Consider the following 18058-nt stretch of genomic DNA (forward strand, 5'->3'; position numbering starts at 1 on the left):
CTCCCATAACAAAAGGGGAAAACAGCAGTGTGACTGCCTTTCTTTCCCTAATGTTAAGTCTCAAGGAACAAGTGCTCACACTTAGGGATGAGTACAGCTCCTTCTCTACCACTTTAACCTTGAACTTTAAGAGGTCAAATGGTACAGGAGAAAGAATATGGGTTACAGACTTGGCAAACGAAGACTGTACAGCCTAGTGCAAGGAGCATAACCTACCTAAGCCTCAGACTCTCACCCATGAAGTGAGGACTCAGAGCATCTGTCTGGCAGGGTTGTGGTTAAGGAAAAAAAGGGTTATTATGGGACTATACGAAATCATGTGTGTGAAACTTTTGAAAATCGTAAAGCACTACAGAATTTAAAGACTCCGTCATTCAATAAAAAATATATTAAAAAGATTAAATATATACTTTACATATGTAGTTTAAATTTATATATATATATATCTTAAATACACATACATACATATAAGTTGCTGAGTCTACAACATACATATGCCTTGTATGTTGTAGACTCAGTCACGTTCCTTGGAAATGACCCTCAGCTGAATGAATGCTTATAATGAAGAGTTCACTGCCGTCTCTGCCACAATGGCGCCCCCTTTGGTCATATGCTGGAATACACACTAGGAACAGTGTACTTCATCTGATAACTCATTTAAGTAGAGAAGAGCTGGATATAAAAGAACATTTTAGAGTTTTGTTTCTTTTGATGGGGGAGGAGGGAAAGAAGGAAAAGGAAAACAGACAGAAATATTTCACTTCCTCGCAAACCTTATTCTATTTTAAATCACTTTGGACCTGGTCGTTCAAGACAAATTTTCACTTAAACACTGGAATTCTATGGCAGAGAAATTCAAGCCACACCAAGTGTCCTGTGGCCCGAGGCTGCACAGCCATCTTTATAAAGGCTGGGTTCTGAGTGAAAAAGGGTATTTTACCAGGGCTTTTGTTTTTCCCACTTGCTCTCAAACAGTCAAGTCATTTTCCCATCCCCTGCCTGGCAGTGTGGGACTCCTGCTCTTAACTGGCTTTCCTTCCAAGCCAGGCAAGGGCGTGCAAGGAGGCTGGTGAAATGAAGGTGGCCTGGTCTCCTTCCTCACTGTTCCTGGACTGATCCAGCTCCCTACAGCATTATCACAATTAGCTTTCATTGCCAAAGGTTTACAGCAGAGAAGTTAGCCTGTATTTCTCCCCAGGTCTGTATTTCTCAGACAAGGTCGGTGCAGGGTTTGCCCTTTTTGGAGCAAGGTCAACAAATGCAGAAACTGTAGTGCCAGGGCCAGTCACTCACTTTTCTGGGGGCCAGACGGGTCACACAAAGGGCGGTGCAGACCAGGGGTAAGAAGGAAACAGGACAAGTGGGGTGACCGACAGATACCAGCTTCTGGGTTGGGAGAGGCAGTGACTGGGGCAGAAGCACAAGCTCTCACCTTAAAAGGGAGCAGGAACCACTGGGCAGGACAGTATGGCTGCACTTTTGTCAAAAAAGGTCAGAAATCTCCATGGACTGCTCAACCGCCAGATTTTTTAAAGTTGGCAATCAACACAAATATTTCTGAAACGAGGTGTGTGGCCACACCGTGCCAGGCAAACAGCAGACGTGTGGATGGTCATTTTGTCCAGCAGCCGTGAAGGCAGAGGAGGAAGGAAGGGAGGGGACAGGGCAGGTGAAGCCCACTGGACTCAGCAGCCCTCCCACCCCCCTTCCCGGGAGGCTTGGCATGAAGCACAAGCAGAAAGCTAGCGGAGGGCTTCACAGTGCCACTGACACTTCCAAGGGACAGACCGAGCCAACTCCTCCCCAGGAGTCTGTTCCAGAGAGAAGGGAGGAAGCAGGGCCTCTGGGCGCCTGCGGATCACGTGCTGTGTGGTGCCCAATGGAAGGCTGTTGCTGGGGAGAGAGTGATTGTCTCACACCACAGTGACCCTCCGGAGAGGGGAGGAGGGATGCTCTGCCTCCTCGTTACCAATAGCAACTCTCACTCTCTTCCTGTGCAGCACTCGGCAACTAACTCTGAGGCTGTCGTCTCTTCTGGCTGTTTCCTTTCCCTCTCTCTGTGCAGTACGCCTTTCTCTTGTTCGACCAGGGTCGCTATGTCATTCCTGGATGATGGTATTAATTAAGATTGCTCTCATATAGTGGAGGGTGAAACTGTGGGTGGGTGCAAGAGAAACATGAGGGCCTCGGTCAAGGACCTGATCACGAAGTGGTATGAAAAGGGGCAGAAGAGGGGCTTCCCTGGTGGCGCAGTGGTTAGGAATCCACCTGCCAATGCAGGGGACACGGGTTCGATCCCTGGTCCGGGAGGATCCCACATGCCGCGGAGCAACTAAGCCCGTGCGCCACAACTACTGAGCCTGTGCTCTAGTGCCTGAGAACCACAACTACTGAGCCCGCATGCTACAACTACTGAAGCTCGCGTGCCTAGAGCCCGTGCTCTGCAACAGGAGAAGCCACTGCAATGAGAAGCCCACACACCGCAACGAAGAGTAGCCCCCACTCGCCACAACTAGAGAAAGCCCACACACAGCAACAAAGATCCAACGCAGCCAAAATTAAAAATAAATAAATTTATAAAAAAAAAAAAAAAAAAGAAAAAGAAAAAAGAAAAGGGGCAGAAGAGTCTTGTCCCTTCAGGCTCAAGCTGCCTAGAATATGTCTCTAGAAAAGGGTAGGAGGTCATAAATGGTCCAGGAATTGGGCCCAGGGCAAAGGGAATCAGAATTGACAATGTACCAAGGAGGATATACCATATCCACAGGGGGAAGGGGAGGAGCAATGAATTTTTTGTCACAGAATGACAAGATACAAAGATCCTGATGTAAGTGCACAAAATAGTCAAAAGTCCAGCTCCTGGCCTAACCTGTAGAACTCTGTTCCCAAACTCTAGTCAATCATACACTACCAGCACAATTTTTACCCTACACTTCACCACCCATACAAGTATTCACTTAGCATTTTTCTTTAAGTCACTTTTTATGTGAATTAGTTTATTAGATGGAAAAGTTATATCACTGCCCCAAATAAGAAGCCAGTATCACCTGCCATAAAGAGAAAGCAACAGCAAAAATAAAAATTGCAAATGCTCATGCACAGATCAGTGAAATCATCTTGCATACTACCGAGTGTGTATACACATTTAGGGAGTTAATGTCTTAAGGAACAGAAGAACGTCAGCCAATCTAATGGGCTGACTCTAAACTATCACCCTTTCTGATGACATGTTCTGCGCTACCAGGAAAGATATTACTCGGAGTAATAAATCAAAGCGCTTCCATGTTATTACTTGGGTTCTGCTACTCATTTTAGCTCATACCTCCTTACCTTGAAGGTGTGAAGATAAGGACTTACTGTGCAAATAGTAGGTCCTCAATATGTACTTTAAGATGAATAACATCATAATCACTCACCAAGTCTTAGTACATGTTACTCTAATCTTGTCAGCAGGACCTAAGGATTTGAGCTCATCCAAAACAGAATCACAGAAAACCCTGCTCTTAGACCTGTAAAACACTGAAGACCAAACTCACCACTTCTTAGACTTCAGCCGAGGCGCTGGGTTCCGGGGGATGAGAAAGAGGGCTCTCATGGGGTGCATGTCACACAGAGCTGCAAGAGACCAAAACAAGGGCCAGCTTGGGTTAGGAGGCCAAACCTAGGCCAAGCCCCTCCTAGCTGTGCTGGTAATGCTGTCAAATGGCTCCCTGAGTCCAGGCATGACCAGTGAGCGGCGTCAGAAGATCATAAAGCTTCCGTTTGGTGAGCAGTTAAATGAGCTGATTATAGGAGTCTCATATAATCCAACGCATTTCAATTAGAGATTGTTAACATGTCTACTTTTCACTTCATTTTCAAGGACAACAAGTTAAAGGCTCAACAACCTTTGCTTTGCTATAAATAACCATCTAAGACTCCAAGTAAACAACATCAAGATAACAACTACAATGGAGATAGTAAGTTATTTTTAATTAGTAAAATCCCAAATCATAAAATAAAAGATATTTGATAATCCACTGTCTATTTCTTAGATGCTGGAAATGCAATGTTACCTTCATGGATTTTTGGAGTATAAAGCACTAGACCAGAACACCTTTCTATCTGTATTTCCAAACACTTTGAATGGCTTTTCATGATGGGTTTTTTGGGGGGTTTTGTTTTGTTCAATGGCCCCAGGAAGACCAGAGGATTAAGGTAAAGGAAGTCTGGCAGAAGAGATAAAAATGTCTCAAATTGTGAAGATGACATTTAGTGAAAACACTCATACGTTCTTATCTTAATCAGAATATTTCACTAGTTTACTTTTCATCTGGGAGTATCTTTTCCTTTGTGCCTAGAATAAGAACATATTCTCCCCCAAAGCTAAAGGATTCAGTGGGTGGAAATTTAGTTTTAGCCCTCTCTACTACTCATTAAGAATGATGATATTGTTTCAAGACTGCCAATATTATTTTTCTGATTCATAAATGCCTATTAGCATTGTGGATGAGGGGATTTTGTCAATAAACACTCCACTCATGCTACAGACGAATTCTACCAACTCTGGAATGAGAAATAAGAAAACTATGATAACTTGAGGGTAAAAAGTCATATGAGCACAATGACCCGTCATACAAACAGGGGGCCTGCTTTGGTCCGGGTCCTCTGGAAAGCAGACACCAAGGTGGTATTAAACATGAGAGGATATTACTGGGGGAAATTCTTGTCTGAACAGAGAGGGAGCGAGGGAAAGCTGGGAGAGTTGTCAGATTGCTATGAAGTGTGCTGGGAGGGAGAAAAAGTAGGTGGAGCGTGCTAGGCTGTCCCACACTCTAAGGAAAGCAAGGAGGGAAACTAAGGAGTGAAAGCTGCCTTCTAAGGAATCCCTGTCTTCCAGGAAAGGGTCTGCCTTAGATCCCTGCCACGCTCGGTCACTGGTGCGGAGTGGCCCTCGGGAGGTGCAGCCTCGGTGTCATGGTGGCAGCTGCCCCTGGTCAGTTGCACTTCCTGCGTGGAATCTCTGAGGTGCATGCTCGTGGTGACCACGGGGCTGGGGAGATTCTCTGTGGGGTCTGTGCTCAAGATCTCCAGGAACTGGAGAGGTTCTCCAGGTAGGCAGAACCCTGGCCACTCTGCCTCCAATAAGCAGGGAAATCTAAAACCCTAAACAACGGTATTTTAATAGGAGTGAGAGAAATGGAGTGCAAGTGCTCACATAACCCATGCACTGAAAATCGGCTGTGAATTTTTGTTACGTTGGCGTTTACAGCCTTTGTGGCTTGGTCGCAGTTTTACTACAGGCGAAGAGTAGTTCAAGAATAAACTACACGCCAGATCTGTAAACAGATTAGACTCTCAAAGTTTGCTTCCCTTTGCTTTCTTGTTTCGCCTCATAAACACAAGATCCTCACACCCCTCTGAAATGAATGGATTCCTGGTTGATTTAGGATGACTCTGCTTTCTCACTATGCCAGCTTGAGTCCATGCAGGGCTCGGTGTAGCAGAAATAAAGCTACTGCAGCTCCTGGCAAGGAAGCGTCAGTACCTGCAGGGCAGACCAGCAACAGATTTCACCCAGAGGAAGGTACTTACGGGGAGCACCTTCTGCCATCTCGATGGCGGTGATTCCCAAAGACCACAAGTCACTCTGAAAAAGAAGGAAGGCACAGACACATGCGTAAATGCAGTCAACACAGGATAACTTGGTTAAACCTGGCAACTGCTTCAGAACTGCCTGTGGGAAAGCTGTCCAGCTGTCTCTTTACAAACTGATTTTGCCCGCTAAGCTTAAAAGCAGGTACAGCCTCATTCGCTTTCCATTGATAATAACTTTCACGGTGCCTGACACACGGTGAGTTTTCAATCCAGGTATGAAAAGTGAATATAAGGTTTCAAACATTAATTTATCACTAACATTTATCTATTGATCGAAACATATGAAATTGCTGCTGGTCGACTGTTTTTAACACCTTCGTTGAGGTATAACTGTCATATAATTAACTGTGCATATTCAAAGTGTACTATTTGAAAGGGTTTGATGTGTGTATACACCTGTGAAACCATCACCACCATCAAGACAGCAAACACATCCATCACCCCAAAAGGTCCCACTTGCCCCTTTGTAGTCTCTCCCTCCTGCCCTTCCTGCCCCCAAACCCAGCTCTTGTTCCAAGGCAACCATTGATCTGCTTTCTGTTACTATGGATTAGTTTGCATCTTCTAAAGTTTTGTATAAAATGAAATCCTCTGGTTTCTTTCACTTGGCGCAATGTATTTAAGGTCCATCCATATTGCCGCGTGTATCAGTACTTCAGTCCTTCTTACTGCCGAGTAGTGTTCCATCGTATGGCTATACTACAATTTGTTTATCCATTCACTTGTTGACGGACATTTGGGCTGCTTCCAGTCAAGGCCATTAAAAATAAATCTGCTACAAATACTCACATACAAGTCTTTGTTTGGATGCATGCTCTTACTTCTTTTGAGTAAAAACCTAGGAGTGGCATGGCTGGATCATAGAGTAAATGCTAGATCATATTGTATTTATAATCAATTGTTTTTAACCTACAGAAACAGTAATTTCATATCATTTAACCAAACAAGATGAGGACGGGGAAGCTTTTAGATGGTGGTGTTTACTGCTGTATCTCAGTGCTTAGAATAGAGCCGGCCACAGTAGTAGTAGGTGTTTGATATATTTGTTGAATGAATGAACAATATCTTTTACCTTGTAAGTAGACAAATATGTAAAATAGAAATCCTATACCCTTATTGTCTTTCTTATCCTCAGACTGACTTTTATGCTCTTATCAGAATTTTCTAGGCTAATGTCTCCACCTCAACCTGTGCAATCTCCATCTCTAGCACTATGCTTCTCCCCTACTCTGTGTCCATGGCTCAGTAGTTTCTAAATAGTGCATAGGAGGGAAACAAATCAAAACATGGGAAAACCATAAGAAAACACATGTAAAATTCAGTTCAATGGCCCACAGTCCTGAGGAAGACTTTCACCCTCCTTTCATTTTAAATGTATCCTGCATTTTGTACATAATTCCAAACTCTCACCAGTAACCTCACTCAGATTTCAGAGATCAAAGTTAAGTTCCCTTGCTATTCCCATCAAACAAATGTCAAGGCCACACGGAAAGGATATGTAACAGGAAGAGAACTATGAAATCCACCCTGAGCCATTCCCTAGGACCAAACTTCTCAATATCCAGTGGGTGATACCCAGGCTTGTTCAGTATTTGGACCGAGGCCCATACAACCTAGAGGGGGCTTTCTACGGGGTCTAGACTCTTGCGTAAAGTGCGATCTACCTTACAGCAGGCAGCTGGGGCACACGCTAACCCCACACTAGGACCAAGGGGGGATTCTTTAATTCACAAACCATCAACCTGTCCACATAAATATTACAGTTCATAAAAGTTCTCAGTCCAAATGGGGATAACAATGCACTTGTGCAAAACCACTGACCACAGATTCTAAGTAACTTCTCTGCATAGAACACAACTCAAGAAGTCAACTGTTGTCCTTTCTCTTTCTTCCATTTCAAGTGTATTCAAAGTTGTCACTGAACACACACACACACACACACACACACACACAGTCGGCACAGCCCAGCAAATGGCTGAGTCTTCCCGCAGGCTGCTGGCCTTGCTCACTGTGGTTCCTTCTGCAGCTAATGGGGAAAGCCCAGGCCACCCATCACAGGCTGGCTCAGGAGCAGTAACTGGTAAAGATGACCACACAGCTCTCTTGTACCTGGAACGTTATGGTTGACTGACACAGACAATCATTGGGGAACAAGATGAAAACCCTGAGTCACTAGTGTGCAGGAAGCATTCAACAGGAAATGCAGCAAGAACAGTCTGGAACTGGTGGGTTGGGCTGTTTTGATAAGACTCCAGGCCTTGGTAGTTCTCCCACCACCTTCCCAACATCTCGAGGAACCGAGTGTTTCTGCAGTGTGAACCGAGGTGCAAATATGAAGGTGGTGGCCAGGCTCTATGCACCTACTTGCCATAGCAAAGTCAAATTTAAATGGCCTTTAAGTCTAGGAAGCTTGAGCTGCTTTGAAAGCCGACACAGCTGAAAGGAAATGATGGAACTGGGATGAGAAAGGCTCCAGGCCAGTCCTCAGACAGGGGAAGAAAATGCTCAGGAAACTCAGGCAAACTCCTGGTACTCCCTCTGCCTGTGGGATCAAGCCCAATTATGAGCTGGCTGACTCCCTCCTCTCCATAAAGTCTTTGCTCAAATGCTGTGTTCTCAGTGAGGCCCACCGAACCTCTCTCCCAGCACTGCCAGATCCCTTCCCCTTTCCCACTTTTGTTCCCCAGAGAACTGGTTATCTTCTGACAGCTGTGTAACTGACTTGTCACTAATTTATTATGTTTTTTGTTCATTGTTTGTGTCCCTGTCCCCAACACACACACACTAGAACATGAAGTCCACAAGGGCAGGGATATTTGCTTTGTTGACTGGTACACAGTACCAGAACAGTGCCTGGCACATAGTAGGCACTTAATAAATACTTGCTGAATGAATGAACACATGAAAGATGCATGAGAGAAAGGAGCAAAACCTAAGTGTCTTAAGGCTGTTAGACCTTTTCTAGATCATCTAGTCCAACCTTTCATTTCCCAGATGAGAAAAAAATGACTTACCCAAGATCACAGAGCAACTCAGCACCAAGTTTTAATCAGAGCTGGGTCTCCTGCCTCCCAGGCTAGTTCTTTTTTTAACTATCATCACACTGTAAGGACCTGAGAATTCACTTTAAAAAACCTTTTGGGGCCCATAAAATAATTGCTTCAGATTCCTACTTTGTCTACAGGTAATTGAAGGTGTGGCAACTCAAATGAAGGTGCTGAGATTCCATGAGGCACACCCCAAACCAGTGCTCAGCTTTTCCTAGAGGCAGCATGAATAGGCTTTCAAGTCAGACAGACCTGGATTCAAGTCCAGGTTCCCAACTGAACCGCACCTGGAAGACTGCTCAGAGCTTAGCTTTCCGTTACGCAAGAGAGACAACTGTGACATGTATGCATGTAGGTATGCTGTCTAGCACAAAACCTGGCACACAGTGGGCTCAAGAATATTCATCATTTTCTTCTCCTCTACTGTGAGGTGAGACTGCCTTTGCCTGCCCAGTTTAGTCTTCTTCGATTTCCCTCTACTTGGTTGTGGCCAGTACTGTTTGTTGGCTAACCCAACAGGCATTTCAGCCCCCATTGCCCTTGCTGCCTCCATTTCAGAGTATAGGAAAGCTAAACTTGTTTATCCAGATTTCCCTGCAGCTAAGGATGGCAGTTAAGGATGTGACCTCATTAGACTCAGGCAAACATCTTCTGGGAGCTTCTGGAAGAGCTTTTGCTTTTCCTGAAATAAGTGACAAATATAGCTGGTGTCTTGACAACTCTTCCCTACTTCTTAGTGCCTTGAATAAAAACATGCTACCTGGAGCTACAGCAACCATCTTGCAACCATGAGGCAATAAGTCAACAAATTAATGATGACAGGGCAGAAAGGTAGGAGCCTGGGTTTTGAAGACATCAGCGAGCCACCACACCAACCCTGGACTGCCTGCCTCCAGAATTCCGGTGACATAAGAAACATAAGTGCAGCTAAAAGCATTTCTTAGTGATAATATGCATAGAGCAATAATTTGAGAAAGCGTATTTCGACAGTAAGGAAAAAGAGAGGTCCCAGTTGTTAGGTGATCCTGGATTTACACCATAGGAAGAGGGAAGGGTTAGTGAAGAGAGATGTTTCCTTTATTCAGTACACAGCATCTCAGATCCTCTCTTAGGCTGCTTTCCCCAAACCTCCCAAACAACCCCTTCAAACCAAAGGTCACAGCATCCCAACTCCTGTGCATCCTTTGTCACGTGACCAAGCCAGAACTTATTTCTTCTTTAAGCCTTCATTTGATATCATCATTAAGATCATTTTTCCCCCCTGGGATTCTCTTGTTTTCCAAAAGGAACATTTATATTCCTGGCCCTATATACCCAGAGCTGCTTGTAAGCTATGCTTAACTGCCCATGCTAGAAAGCAATAAACGTCCTTGACGGGCCTTGTTTAAGCCTTTGGATACATTAGCGAGTCCCAGAGACACTTCAGAGCTTAAATATGGGAGAAAATGTTCCAATTACAACTGTCAAGACAGATCACAGGAGACGAGAGAGGGAAGTGGGAGGAACAAGATGAGGAGAGAGTCGGGGAGAGATAAGTTTCCTTCGTGGCCGTGGTGGGACTCATTTTGGCAGGAGCTGGGTAATTCATTATTCTAGAGGTGCTGTGCAGCCTGGCCCGTGGCATGATTAATAGCCCAGTCCTGTGTGCATTACAAACAGAACAGAGACAAACTCTAGTGCCTCCGAGAAGGCAGAGGCAAGCACACAACTTCTGGCTGGTGAGGGGCCAGCTGGCACGAAGGCAACTTGAACGTAATGATAGAGCATTCCTCTTGGGGCTAGGCTGCTCAACAAGTGAAGAAAAGAACACTTCACTTTTTGAAGAAAAGAACACTTCCTTGTGCAAAGCCACACAAGGAAGGAGAGGCAAGGGGGCCCAGGAGCAGAGCCCCAGCGTGCGCCGAGAGGCAGAAAGAACACATGCTGTGCAGCCAGCAGAGCTGGGGCGAGCCCCTCGACTCCTCTGAACCCATCTCCTCACCTGTAGCCCAAAGAGAACACCTATCTTGCAGGGTTGATCGAGAATTCAGTGAGATAATATCTGCAAAGTTCATAACACAACGCAGTGTCTATAGTGGGTATTTAACAAATAGTGGCACAGACAGATCCTGAGGTCCAGTTATCACTGACTGGCAGTTCAACCAGCAAACCTGAGTCAGGTAAGCTGACAAGGAGCCCTGGTACTCAAAGAAGTTGCTGGGATGATGCAGGAGCAAACAGGAAGCTTAGGGGAAGCAAACAGGAAAGGGCGTGTCCTTCCTTCTCCAGCCTTGCAGTCTACCCAGAGGGACAGGCAGAAGTGGGGTTAGCTGAATCCTGGCTCCATCATCCCACAGCAGAGGGTAGCAAGGTGGTCTAGAGTTGACAGACAATAGCTTCATACCAGGCATAACCGGTGCAGTGGATTCTACCAAGTTTTACCAAGACCAAGAAATCGGCCATTTTACCAAGACCAGAAATTAGTCTTTTGTCATGTAATTTATTCTTTATTCACTTTTTGGAAATGTTCCAGCTGGAAAAAGGAAATTGAATTTATTGTATGGGTCCCTAAGGGCAGCACCTTAATCTAGAGATAGAAGTTATAGAGAAACAGATTCTGGCTCAATGTAAGCAGACAATTAGAGGTGTATAATGCAAACAGGCAGTTCAAATCCTATGATATTGCTGGGGGTTTATTTTAGGTCAAAATGGCTCCAAATGGCAGTACCTTCACATGACACATAAACACAAATATTAACTATCGTATATTGAGTACTTAACAAATAGGCATTGAATTAATTCCTTTACATATGTTAGCTCACTTTATTCTAATATAACGTTGTAATATACAATCGTTATTCCCACAGAGACTCAGAAAGGTTAAATAACTTCCCTGAAGGAATAGAGTGCAAGGAGATGAAGTCTACATTTTAAACCAGTCCTGTCCAACTTCAAAACACTGACGTATTCCCTATGCCATATAATTATATACTACATTATATATAAACAGAAGCAGGGTGGTGAGTTCAGGGTGATTGAGGATAATCAAGTACAGGTAGTTATTCATAATCCCCTTTCCCACAGAGTCCCTTGTTCAACTACATTTGTTATCTGACCAGAGGGAAAATACTGGAAGAGTAGCTTATTCTCTTCACCTGGGGATCAGCCTGGAGCCCAGAGGAGGTGGTGATATGTCTGAGTAAGGAATGCTGTGTAGGTGGGTGTGAACGTGGAGCATGAGAAATGTGTTTAATAGAAGTTTGTTTCCGCTCATAATAATAACGGTGTGTGTATCATCTTTCCTTCTTATCGCGTGGGCATGAGACCTTTGTTGAAATTTCAGTAGACAGAGGCCAGGTCTTAGTTGAGAGGTAAACCTCATTCTGCGATGTGAATATCATCCTCTTACGCGACACCCCACATGCATCTTGCTGATGCTCCCCTGACTAGTCAGCTTGCTCACTTTATCTCCAGTCGAGCCTCTTACCTACAGGGGCTCTTTTCATTCTGCCTGAATAAAGCCAATTACCCATAACACTGGAGAATGAGTATTTGCTCTACAGCCAGAGTACAATACTGACCCAAACCCTGCAGGAAACACCTATGACTTTAAATGGTCCACAGCACCTGTGTGCACAGTCTCATAAACAGAGTTTAGGTGAATAACAAATGACATTAGCACAGATCAGGCCAGAGGATGTGTGGTGGGGTTGAGGGGATATGCCATTTCACTGTACTTCTCTTACTTGACTAAACCACTATGAAAGCATGACCATTTACAGTTTAAAAAAATTAGAACAGGACAGAAAGATACATAAAATAAAAAGTTTAAGTTCTCCATCCACATGCCATTTATCCATGGGGTAGGGGAGAATAAGAGTCTATTATGTGTACTATACTGTAAGTTGCTTTGTGTACCTAACACTGTATCTTGGGATCTGCCCAACTTCAACATATACACTACCTCATTGTTCAAATGGCTGCGTAGTATTCCAGTGGACAGATGTGCCGGTCTTTATTCAGCCAATTCCCTATGAATGGGCTTTTGGCCACAGAGAACTTTCTTTAGTGAGTGGTTCTGTTAAAGCAATAAATACTTAGGACTATAAAATACTTGCCAAATCCCATCCAACTGAAATGAAATTGAAGTTAAAAAAAATAGCAATTTAAACAGCCTAGGAATTTTGAACAGTTTTATTAATTTCAAGTCTTTTGAATGCTTATTATTAAATGAGAAAGCTTTCATTATTGCCCCACATACTTATCAGGAGAATGAAACCTTTCCTTTCGCTTGAAGTGTTTTGACAGATTTTCTGAAAACAAGAAAGGAAGGGCCTCTAGGGGAAAGTGAACACACCAGGCAAATGAGATTCTGGCACTCCTCCTTAGGATAGGGGTTATTTTCAGTCAGTTACTTACTGTGCCCAGTAGATTATCAGACAAAACCAGATTGCAAAAAAAAGCATGAGCTCTTCAGACTACTTTCCACAGAGGCTCTTATTTTATTGAATTTCTCCAGTTTAAAAAAAAAATTTATAGCAGTTTCTAAAGACACTGTAGACAAATAAAATAATAAATAATGAAGAAATAATCAAATCTTTGTAATAAAACCAAACTATACTCTTTTGCATTTTGTCTTTATTTTAAAGAAAGGGCTTTTGTGATAGAAAACCTAACAAAGCCCAGTGGCCTTCAAGTCATCTTTTATTCTAAACATGCCCTCTAGGCTGAAAGTATCTACAGCACGTGAAAGCCCCAAATGCTGACATCAGTTTCTGAGGCTGGGATATACTCTGGCTCAAATGGACAACCAAACACACAGTAAGAAACCATTTAACTCTGACGGGGTCGCAAATGGACTTTCTAGATGAAAACTGCCCATACAGATAGAGCTTGGCTAATTCCTTTTGCATAGGGGGTATTCAATAAATACACGCGGAGTGAATGAATAAAGGGTTTTGAAAGTCAGTATATTGTCAAGCTGTCTCCTGGTGACAGGCTACATTCCTAAGAATAGTGAACAGAAAAAAGTATAGGATCTGATGCCAAAGAAGAAGTAGAAAGATTATTTAAAGTAGAGCTTCTTCTCTGATCCACAGTAAAACTACAAAGTAGTTAAAATGAATCTTCAAAGAACCCCCAAATCTTCCTTTCTGCTTGGTCTTCCTAATCTACCCTTTTGTTATGCTCCCAGGACAAGTGATCAATGAAGCTCATATTTTTGCCATGACTTCTTCTTCCTCTTGTACAACCTACATTTATGACAATCCTAAAAAAACTAATTTGTACTAAGGTCGAAAATGGCTGATAGAGTTGAATCTGTTCTCTCATCAGGATTCTTTATTTTTTAATAAAAGGCACAGAAATTAATCTTCAACTTATTAATGTCTCAGGATACTTTCATAGTCACAAGGACTCCCAGCATCTCTGAAATCACCCTGTGCAGCATGATGCCCCCTGTGGTTATTCATACATCAGGCTTTGTCCACATCTAGGGTTATGCATTAGGCTCAAAAATTTTTTCACTGACCCCAAACTGTATTTCTTAGTCCTAATCTGAACAAAGAGGTTTAAGATACCAGTTTAACTCCAAGCTTTGGCTTCACCAGAGGAAATCCTCTTCTAGTTACTCTACTGAAAACAACTACATCACAGGGATCTATTTTTTTATATATATATTTTTTTATTTTTTTGGCCTCGCCGCGTGGCATGTGGGATCTTAGTTTCCCAACCAGGGATCGAATCCACGCCCCCTGCATTTGAAGTGCAGAGTCTTAATTAACCACTGGACTGCCAGGGAAGTCCCACAGGGATCAATTTTATGCCTCAGAACAAAAGTCCCATATATACTACAGCCAGCCAAAATACTTAAAAGGCTAAGCTAAGGTTGAAAGTTTGAAACACTGTGATTCTCCATGGTATGTTATAAAGCAGTCTAAAATATCTGTGGCCCAGATGTAGACTAGTTAGCACTTGTTAGGTATAACTATAGTTTGAAGAATTGCTTATAGCCAATTATGATACATGTATCTGGTCTGGGACATATATTTTGTAGTGGCTCCTCTGAAGGGATTTGCAAATCAAATTATTTAAATGTGCTTATCATTAGCAGTTTAAATAAATGACATTTATTTTGGCAAGAGATTAATTTTTAACTTGGCAGCTGTTTCCAGACAGATTGGTGTCAGGTTATTACAGCGACTAACTCTGAAAGAAGGAGGAAATTTACAGGAGATTATTTTGTTTTTAGACCTTCAAGCTTGCATTTCTCCAAAGAAGCAAATAATTTTGTCAATGCCCTGAGATACTGGCTCCCAAAGACACTGCAACGTCTGCATCTTTGTGACCTGATTTCCATAATAACTCCACATGTGGAGAACTAAAAATGTTCTTTAATAGAGGAATTCTTCAAATATACTCTTCAGAGGCTGTTTTGTTGGTAAATTGGATATTTATATAGGATTGCATCAGAGCGAGGAAGGGTAATATATTGGAAAGAGCTCTAAACAGAGAGTGGGAGATGTGGGATCAAGTCTCTGACAAGATCACTAATGGGGCGTGCACTTGCAAAGGTCTTGGACCTCAGTTTCCACAGCTGTAAGATGAGGGTGTTTCAAGGTGATCATTAAAGTACTTAGGTGAAAAGTCCATGCACCTACAGAGAGAAGTAAGTCAGAAAGAGGAAAACAAATACCATATGCTAATACATATATATGGAATCTTAAAAAAAAAAAAAAAAAAGGTCATGAAGAACCTAGGGGCAAGACGGAAATAAAGACACAGACCTACTAGAGAATGGACTTGAGGACACGGGGAGGGGGAAGGGTAAGCTGGGACAAAGTGAGAGAGTGGTAGTGTATCTATGGACATAGATACACTACCAAATGTAAAACAGATAGCTAGTGGGAAGCAGCCACATAGCACAGGGAGATCAGCTTGGTGCTCTGTGACCACCTACAGGGGTGGGATAGGGAGGGTGGGAGGGAGACACAAGAGGGAGGAGATATGGGGATATATGTATATGTATAACTGATTCACTTCGTTATAAAGCAGAAACTAACACACCATTGTAAAGCAATTATACTCCAATAAAAACGTTAAAAAAAAAAAAAAGAAAGAAAAGTCCATGCGCCTATGTTCTTGAAAAGATAAAATTGACAAACCTTTAGCTAGATTCATGAAGAAAATAAGAGAGAAGGCTCAAATAAATAAAATCAGAAATGAAAGAGAAGTTCATTTCTCTTACAACAGATACCATAGAAATACAAAGAATTATGAGACTACTATGAACAGCTATACGCCAACAAATTGGACAGTCTAGAAGAAACAGGTAAATTCTTAGAAGCATCCACCCTTCCAAGACTGAGAACGTACCTCAACATAACAAAGGCCATCTATGACAAACCCACAGCTAATATACTCAGTGGTCAAAACCTGAAAGCTAGCCCTCTAAAATCAGGAACAAGACAAGGATGCCCACTCACCACTCTTACACTCTTAGTCAGCGTAGTATTGGAAGTCCTAGCCAGAGCAGATAGGCAAGAAAAAGAAATAAAATGCATCCAAATTGAAAAGGAAGAAGTAAAACTGTCACTATTTGCAGATGACATTGGATTTCTATTGATTTTACACATAGAAAATCCTAAAGACACTACTAAAGAAACTGTTAGAAATAATAAACGAATACAGTGAAGTTGCAAAATAAATATACAAAAATCTATTGTGTTTTTATACACTAACAAACTAGCAGAAAGAGAAATTAAGAAAATCTCATTTACAATTGCAACAAAAAGAATAAAATATCTAGGAATAAATTTAACCAAGGAGGTGAAAACTGTTACTGAAAACCATAAGACATTGTTTCAAGAAATTGAAGAAGACACAAAGAAATAGAAAACTATTCTGTGCTCATGGATTGGAGGTATTAACATTGTTAAAAAGTCCATATACCTAAAGTAATATACAGATTCAATACAATCCTTGTCAAAATCCCAATGACATTTTTTACAGAAACAGAATAAAAAACTCTAAAATGTGTATGGAACCACAAAAGATCCTGAAAAGCCAAAGCAATCCTAAGGAAAAAAGAACAAAGCTGGAGGTATCATATTCCCTGATTTTAAATTATACTACAAAGCTATAGTGATCAAAACTGCAGAGTATTGGCATAAAAACAGACACACAGATCAATGGAACAGAATGGAGAGCCCTCCACACATACAGACAACTAATTAAGACAAAGGAGCCAAGAACATACAGTGGATAAAGGAAAGTTTCATCAATAAGTGTGGTGGGAAAACTGGACAGCCACATGCAAAAGAATGAAACTAGACTGCCATCTTACATGGTATACAAAAATTAACTTAAAATGGATTAAAGATTTGAATATAAGACCTGAAACCATAAAACTCCTAGAAGAAAACACAGGTGGTACACTCTTTGACATCAGTCTTAGCAATATCTTTTTGAATATGTCTCCTCAGTCAAGGGCAACAAAAGCAAAAATAAACAAGTGGGACCACATCACACTAAAAAGCTTCTGCACAGCAAAGGAAACCATCAACAAATCAAAAAGGCAACCTACTGAATAGAAGAAGATATTTGCAAGTCATATATCCTACAAAAGGGTAATATCCAAAATATTAAAAACTCATACAACTCAACAACAAAAAACCCCCAAACAATCTAATTGAAAAAATGGGCAGAGGAGATGATAGATATTTTTTCCAAGGAAGACATACAGATGACCAACGGACATGTGAAAAGATGTTCAACATCACTAATTATTAGGGAATTGCAAATCAAAACCACAATGAGATATCACCTCACATTTGTTAGAACAGCTATTATAAAAAACAAAAACAAGAAATAGCAAAGAGTTGGAGAGTATGAGGAGAAAAGGGAACCCTTGTACACTGTTGGTGAGAGTGTAAACTGGTGCAGTAACTATGGAAAACAGTAGGGAGAGCCTTAAAAAATTAAGACTAGAACTACCATATGATCCAGCTATTCCACTTCTGGGTATCTATCCAAAGAATATGAAAACACTAATTTGAAAAGATATATGCACTGCAGTAATATTTACAATAGCCAAGGTATGGAAATAACCTAAGTGCCCATCAATGGATCAATGGATAAAGAAGATGTGATATATATATATATATACACCCAATGGAATACTACTCAGCCATAAAAAGATGAACTCTTGCCATTTGTGACAACATGGATGGACCTTGAGGCTATTATGGTAAGTGAAATAAGTCAAATGGAGAAAGACAAGTACTGTATGATTTCACTCATATGTGGAATATAAGAAATAAATGAACATAAACATATATCCCCATATCTCCTCCCTCTTGCGTCTCCCTCCCCCTCTCCCTATCCCACCCCTCTAGGTG

At 42.0% G+C, this 18058-nt stretch overlaps 1 protein-coding gene across 1 annotated transcript in view; it reads right to left on the bottom strand.

The window, feature by feature from the left end:
• The window catches only part of TNIK (TRAF2 and NCK interacting kinase), a 407404-nt gene that overhangs the window by 107430 nt on the left and 281916 nt on the right, over nt 1-18058 (bottom strand). Inside the window, 2 exon segments of the mRNA XM_068546242.1 lie at nt 3534-3612; nt 5572-5626. Coding sequence (XP_068402343.1) covers nt 3534-3612; nt 5572-5626 — 134 coding nt within the window.

The sequence above is a fragment of the Eschrichtius robustus genome, chromosome 6 (assembly GCF_028021215.1).
Source record: "Eschrichtius robustus isolate mEscRob2 chromosome 6, mEscRob2.pri, whole genome shotgun sequence".
NCBI lineage: Eukaryota > Metazoa > Chordata > Mammalia > Artiodactyla > Eschrichtiidae > Eschrichtius > Eschrichtius robustus.